We start from the raw sequence: 7,886 nt of genomic DNA, 5'->3' as shown, positions 1-7,886 counted from the left end.
ACATTGGTCAAACAATATATAAAAAAAAATTAATTATTTCTTATAAAAAGGATCGGAAGAACTAACCGGTACAAATCAAGAACAAATGAGTCATGTAAGTTTCTCAGCACATTCCCAGCTAAAGTAAACGGGTTCCAATACTAACCAATGAAAGAAGTTGAAGACTAATTCTATCCATGTCACGTGACACGTCATTAACTGACATGTCAGAATGATAGCATAGAGAATTGCCACGTGGAAGAATCTCACGTGGGTGAAGACGTAAGTTGGACCAAGTTCCTGTCATATTTCCCGGGGCCCATAATAAAGATTAGATAACCCCACCCACCACAACAAAATACAAATGCACCCCATTCCCTTCCTTTTTTTTTTAATTTTAAATTAAAATGGAACACCAAAGTTAAATGAGCATGTAATCCTTTTCTTCAAGACTTACGTATAATTTCATTAATTAATCAATTATAGGATGAATAAATGGGGTGACTAAACTTTGGATAGAACTATATATAGGTTCAAGTCTAAATTATTAAATACACATGCATTACTTTAGAAAATTAAAAGATAAAAAAATTAATTAATATTAGATAAGTGAATAAGTGATTAAATTATTTATCTTTAAATTTTTTCAATAATATATGTGTTTAAATATAAATGATTTCACTTTGCGTCCAAAGCAACATTTCTCCTTTGACAACCTTGATTTGATTATAGGATAATTGGTTGAGCGGATTAAAATAAAAAAATTCATAAATTTAGATCATTTGATCGATAAAAATGTTATAATTATCAAGTAAAATATTAGTATGATTAAATTTCGAACTCAACTCTTTTACTTATATACGTGAATTTTTAACAACTATTTTTATTTCGTCTAGTTACTAAAATAATAATACTCTCAATTTCCCAAATAGTCACTTAATTGTGAAGTCACTTTGCAATTAAGAGATATTGTACCTGATTCGAAACTTCGCATTGGAATATCATGCTTCATTGAGTAATCTATTGCATAAGATTAGTAAAATGATGATTACGGAGTGGAAGAGCGCCTCCGTTTTGCCGCGAATGGAACAGTCCCACGTGGCAGTCATATCAAATGGGCCCCAAAGCCCACAGATTCGTTATAGGAACACATCCCTCTCCAATCAACTCAACTCAACTCAACCTCTTCTAATCTATCCCTCTTTCCTAATAATTTAGCCCACTTCTTTCTGTCTTTCACACATTCATTCACCTTTTATTGTTTTTTTGTACTATCTACCAATTTAATAATTAAACTCACGTATTTTATTTGTGAAATACTACTGATTTACTTTTGTATTAACTCTCTAAGAATGTGGTCATAATCCATAATTCAGTTATTGAGGTAAATAAAATTTAACTAAGATTATTTTCATCTAGAATTAAATTTGAATTCTTTTAAGCAATTCGTTTTGAGAGAACTCATTATAAATTTGAACCAAAAATTTGATTTTATGAATAAGAAAAATTGTTGTATCTAATATTTAGTTAATGATCGTAAAAAGATTTTTTTTTTTTAGAATATACATCAAATTGCTTCCGAAATTGCCTCGCCTACTACTAACGACAGGCCAGCTGAAAGATTCATCAAATGGAACAATAATAATCACTCTTGTACTATCCTCACTGTTGATGGAAGTTGCACTAGTTCTCCCATTCGATCGAAATTTTGTGGTATTATGTAAAACACCTTCGACTATTATTTTCCAAGGATTCATTCAAAATGCTCTGACATCATGCTTGCTAAACTTTACGCTATCTACATGGGTCTCTTATTGACTAAAGATGTGGAAATTGACGAGTTTGTGTGCTACTTTGAATTCTTACATTGTATTATGAACTTCATCAAAGGTCCAAACTCAAGTATCATACTCATGATATACTGATCCAAGACATAAAAAAAGTTGTTCTCTCAAAATAATGTTTCTTCTAGTCACTCTTTAAAGAAATGAATTAATGTGCAGATTTATTGGCAAAACTTGGAATCTCCTCCTATCCTGATTCACGACTTCTCAATTATTTATTAACTGGTCTTATTATTTCCCCAAATAGAAATTATATTATATTTAAAAAATAATTTCTCCAATCTATATATACCCCACATCCATTTTCCATTCCAACCTTAACTACGTTTCACTCTATCATCACCTCCTCCTACACTACACAACACCTTCATTCATTCATTGATGTAGTGTGTGCATTGACCCACCTTACTTTGCTTTACTTTCCTCTCAAGTATTCTTCTTCTTTCCTCTCCAAAATTGAATCACTCACTATCACTACAACATATATATAATTCATCTTCCTTTGTTTCAACTTTCAACAACAAGCTAACTCTAATAATCATTATTATTAATTAGTATTCAAGTTTAATAATAATAACAGTGATCAATATGTTGCACTGTTTGAATACTAATTCAGGGAATCTACCATCTGAAAGTTGCTCTTCCGACATAACTGTTTTGGAAAGACAAAGAGAAAGAATGAAGTGGCAACAACAACAACAACAACATGAACATGAGCAACAAAATGAACAACAACGTTACTTTTCTGGAAATGGATTCAACAGTAATAGTACTGTGTTCTGTTCTTCTCTGCAACAACTAGTTCAGAATTCTCAAGATTCTTCATCACTTCCTCTTTTAATGCCTCTTCAAATCCCAACCGTTGATGTCACTTCTTCATCAATTTCAAGAACTTTCAGCTGTCCACCTCTTCTTCCAGACCCCAAACTCATTGATTCTTCAATTGGAAAACACAATTCTTCTAAAAAGAGAAAATCTGAAAAGCTCAAGGTGTGTGGAAATTGAATTTTGCATAGAAATCATTTTTTTTTGAACGGTCAAAGTCAGTAATTAGTTGTTAATTTTTTTTTTGATAAGTAACGTTAGTATTACAATGTTATGTTAGTTTTGTTTTATTCACTTTGCATAGAGATCATTTTCTTTTTGAAACGGCTAAAGTCAGTAATTAGTTGTTAATGTTAGTATTTTTCATTTTACATAGCGATCATAGTTCATAAAAATATCAATGAAATTAGTTGTTGCTTGTTGTTTAGGTTGTTGATGAAATTGAAAACAAAGACAAGAGAATCAAAATTGGTGCTGAGGATGGTGAATCTAAGATCACAGGGAACCACAGTGCCAAAAAAAGCAACAGTAATAACAAAGAAAACTGTGGAGCAGAAGATACTTCAAACTCAAAGGAAAATTCAAAAGTCTCTGAGGTTCAAAATCAAAAGACTGATTACATTCATGTTCGCGCGCGTCGCGGTCAAGCCACTGATAGCCATAGCTTAGCTGAAAGAGTGAGTAGTTTACTATCAATAATAAGAGTGAATATTCATTTTAGTCCGTAACTAAAATGGTGTATGCCGAAAAGGAAATTAGTTTTAGTCTTATAATCTGAATTTTGATGCAGGTGAGAAGGGAAAAGATTAGTGAGAGAATGAAGTATTTACAAGATTTAGTACCAGGGTGTAACAAAATTACAGGAAAAGCCGGAATGCTCGATGAAATCATCAACTATGTTCAGTCTCTTCAAAAACAAGTCGAGGTAAATTCAAGAGTTAGTTAATTAATTAGTCAGATTATTTTCATTAATTCTTGATTTGCCTATCACATTGATCCATCCATCACAAATTAACTTATGTTCATTTGACACATGCAGTTCTTATCGATGAAATTGGCGACAGTTAATCCAAGACTTGATCACTTCAATATTGATGATCTATTTGAAAAAGAGGTAATGAATGTTCAAACTTCAAATTGAAGAATTTCACTTTTCAACTTATCTTAATTAATTAATTATATTCTTGTGTTTGATTTGATTCCTATATAGGTGTTTCCTACTTGTGATGCAAATGCAAGTTTTCCAGCAATTGGAATATCATCAGAATTGAATAATAACAATCCTTATCTTCAATTCAATTCACCACAACAATTTGTTCCTTATGGTGGATTAGATACTGGAATGAACCCTACAGATATAGGACTTAAAAGGAGCATAAGTGCCCCTATATCATTACCTGAAACTTTTATTGATACTTCTTGTTTCTCTGTAGGTTCACTCTCTTTGTTAATTTTTTTGTCCCTATACTAGTTAGTGTTCTTAATGTAATGGTAGATTTGATTAATTTTAATTATAATCTTGTTTATGTGTTTGTTGCAGCAAATTTTACCTCCTACAACATGGGAAGGTGATTATCAACAAAATCTTTACAACATGAGTTTTGATCAAGCAAGAGCAACAACTTTTCCTTCTCAATCTCAGTTATTTACAGGTAGATAAAAATTTGTGTCTAGTCATAAATTCACTTTTTAATTAGCTTTGTATCTTTAAAGTAGAAAGTAGAGGCAAAAGATAGTGGATTTATGGATGATGGAGACATTACATCCCATTGATTTTGATCAAGCATTGAAATATACCAAGACCTTTTAATTTTTATTTTTCACAATAATCAAAATAATGATTATTTTTTTAAATGGATCTGTTAAATCATTCAATTATACAGCTGGTTTTTCTTTTTTATGTGTAACCACTTTCCCACTACTTTTTTTTTGTTGTCATAATTTAGTGGCTAGAAATTCCACTCTTAAGGTGGATAAATGGGATGATCCGGGTTCGAACCCCGACCCTCTGCATATATAATGCAATGTCTCAGCCAACTGAGATAAGCTTACGTGAGACTTTCCCACTACTTTACTCACACATAATGGTTAATGCTACGTAAGAAGACACATGAATCAGGCACACAGACATTAATTTGAAAAAATAAAAATGATCCGGTATTTTAGTATTGTATTTGTGTTAGACATTGACATATGTCAGACGTTGAATACGCCTTTAATTTAATGTGTTAATGCGATGTAGCTTGATTTCTGGTAGTTTGTTTAGTTTAAGGAGAGAAGAAGATTATATTAGCATGACAAAAACATGCATTAGTAGTATGGATTAAGTGATAAAAGCACTTATTTGGCAAGTTAATTGTTTTTATGAAATAAATTGGATTAGAGGGAGCTATCAGCTTCCCTTTTTGAAATTGTAATTTCTTTAGCAACTTGGATGAAAAGGTTTGAAACATTGAGCATTGAGGACCAGCAATAGCATCAATCACTTTCTTAAGGCACAAAGTGGATTACAACTTGAGGGTTGTTTCTGGTTGCCATTTCACAATCTCCCAATTTAGAGACCACTTAAAATCAAAGAAAATGATACTCTCACACTACTAAATGAATGGAAATAAAAAAGAACTTCTTAGATAAAAAAACCCACTTGGGTTGGTGCATTAGTATTAGTTTAGGACCTGGGAGTGTGCTCCTTTTGAGGTTTAAGGTTTGATTCTCTCTAGTGTCAATTTGGGTGGACTAATTTAGCTTCTTCAAAAAAAAACTTCTTAGATAAAAAAGGTTAGAAAAAACTGTAAAAGTTGACTTTGATATTTACATAAATGAACATAAGAATGTTGTAACACTAATTATGGAAATCTTTATACTATACAGACTACAAATTTGCAAAAATTCTAAAAGTGTTGTTTGACATTTATGCAGGTCTAGTTGAAAATGGAAATCTAAAGATCGAGATGTAGACCAGAAATTATGTGACCATTCGTTGGATTAATTAGCTTAATTACTCCAAATGCCTCTTATTAAGATTCTTTTTTCATTTCAAGTACATAGCCTTATATAGTAATCAATTGTCTGTATACTACTCCATAATATGAATAAAGTCATATTAATTAATACCTGATAATTAACTTCAGTAGCTCCTTTAACACGTTCAAATTAAAATATAATCAATTAGGGGTTGAACTTAAGTATGAAAGATCACGGTTCAATCTGCCGTAACTATCACCGAGAGTGGTTGAAAACACTAAATGTCAGAACCGACTCTCGAACCAAGAACGCATATTTCCTATTGTAATATATACACACAAGTACACCTTATTTTAAATCGCAACATTGATTTAAAATTAGATAGTTCAGATTATACACGCATATTTTCTGGTCAGGTTTTACTTACCTCGCGGTTGAACTCCAGACTACTAGAATTTCTTTTTCCTAGGAACCAAGAGAGTTATGAATAAAAAAAGTAAACTATAAACAAATTTCATACGTCAATTCTAGATCGTACGATTAACATGAGTAACTACGTAACACAATTATTGCGTTAAATCCAGATTCAAAGATACAATGTATGTAGGTGAAAGATTTGTTATTCACTCAAAATACACTAAAAATATCTTAGGGGGATGCCTTCAAATGCAAATGATTGCAGAAGTAATAATAGTCAAAGTGTCAAACTAAACATTCCATTTTCTATGCAACAATTTAACCTTAAATAATATGTGATTCAATTAAGCCTTATCCATTTAATTGGATAAAGTAAAACAGAAAACACTGAACATGGTGGAGGGAAAGAGGTGAGATAGTGGACCATCATAAAGTAGCAAGCAATTTGGGTCTGGGGACAGAATAAGAGGGTGTTGATAAAGACAGTGATAGCTAAGCCATAGAATGATGAATACATAGCTCTAAATATGCGGTGGTAAGAAGGGTTATGGGCAGACATTTTTATGTCTTCAATTTATTAGAATCATATTTTGTCTCTAAATGTATCCAAAATTATTTATGATTCAGTTCATTCAAAAATATCATTCATACTTACGATCATGTGTCTATAATTGAAAATGAAATTAAAAAATAACATATATTTAATTATGTCGAGTCATGAATCATGAGGACCAAAATGCAAGCCTCATTATCAAGGTTTCCAAGTTGCTCCTAGTTCAATGGCCCTTATTTATTTTTCAATCCAATCCTTATTTATTTTCATATTAGATGAGATATAGTAGTAATTTAGAATTGAGTTAGGACAATCCAATTTTATATGGTTCTAATTTCTATTACAACATATTTTAACATGATCTCCAAATTTATTTAATACATGTTTGGTCATCAGATATAAGATTACTCGAATCAAGATTCAATGGACATATAGAACAAACATGTCATCTTGTAATTGATGTGAAACTTCTTTAATAAGTGTTTATACTTATAGATAAGTTCAAATAAATTAATCCAACGAGATCTCTCATTATTTTTTTTTTTATATATCTTCCCAATTGTTAGCACATACTATACGTAATACTCTACTAATAAATAATAGGGGTAGACCATTGTTGTTGTCTTAACATGCATGAAAGGAGCTTCTCATTTCCAAAATTTGGTTGTATCGACGGTTAATTAGGAACTACGTACTAATGTTTTTTTAATAAATACTATTTGAAGGTAACAAATACCGCAGCCATATTTCATTTTCAACGTATACATAATTGTGACATCGGTGGATATGTCTCCTTCATAGTGAAGATTTTGTTGATTCTCTGTTCCTAAGGATAGAGAGAGATTTTATTTCATGTTGCTTTCAATTGGCCCATTTTTATCTTTATGTGAGAAATTCTTTTTCTTTCTACCCTTTCAATCACATGGGGGGCTCTTAGCCACAGTCCCAAACATTTTATCATATCATATTATTATAATAATTTAATAAAATCAACACAGATTCCCTTGCTATCAGCATGTAATCTCTATTTTATAGTATATACAAAATAATTTCAAAAGCAAGAATCAATGTTAGCTTCCACACCTTAGTGTTGTGTCTTATTCTTTTTCGAAAAATTCTAAATAGGCCCATGCTGGATCAGATTTGGAATTTGGAGTATGAATATTTGATCCACATACCTTCTTAAAATAGGATCAATTGACATCATTATCAAATTCACACACTTATTATTTTTTTTTACAGAGTATGAAATTAACAACCCCACTAGATTTGGAGTATTAAATTAACAACACCTTAATGTTAGC

General features: G+C 31.1%; 1 protein-coding gene across 1 annotated transcript; it reads left to right on the top strand.

Annotated features, from left to right (window-relative positions):
* The first annotated feature begins 2,128 nt into the window (after positions 1-2,128).
* LOC123899220 (transcription factor bHLH63-like) lies at positions 2,129-5,778 on the top strand. Its single transcript, XM_045950294.1, has 7 exons — positions 2,129-2,813; positions 3,077-3,325; positions 3,439-3,573; positions 3,688-3,762; positions 3,859-4,077; positions 4,189-4,300; positions 5,568-5,778. Exons 1-7 carry the CDS (start codon positions 2,412-2,414, stop codon positions 5,603-5,605), a joined length of 1,230 nt encoding a protein of 409 aa, XP_045806250.1. The 5' UTR covers positions 2,129-2,411; the 3' UTR covers positions 5,606-5,778.
* Positions 5,779-7,886: the final 2,108 nt, after the last annotated feature.

Source organism: Trifolium pratense, linkage group LG7, assembly GCF_020283565.1.
Source record: "Trifolium pratense cultivar HEN17-A07 linkage group LG7, ARS_RC_1.1, whole genome shotgun sequence".
NCBI lineage: Eukaryota > Viridiplantae > Streptophyta > Magnoliopsida > Fabales > Fabaceae > Trifolium > Trifolium pratense.
The sequence above is the reverse complement of the archived record's forward strand: the minus strand, read 5'-3'. Positions and strand labels throughout refer to the sequence as shown.

What these genes read in the sequence shown, in the direction of transcription:
- LOC123899220 (XM_045950294.1), top strand. Translation starts at nt 2,412, where the DNA reads ATGTTGCACTGTTTGAATACTAATTCAGGGAATCTACCATCTGAAAGT. An exon ending in GAAAATCTGAAAAGCTCAAG is followed by an intron (nt 2,814 to 3,076) that starts GTGTGTGGAAAT and finishes CTTGTTGTTTAG; the next exon opens with GTTGTTGATGAAATTGAAAA. An exon ending in GCCATAGCTTAGCTGAAAGA is followed by an intron (nt 3,326 to 3,438) that starts GTGAGTAGTTTA and finishes ATTTTGATGCAG; the next exon opens with GTGAGAAGGGAAAAGATTAG.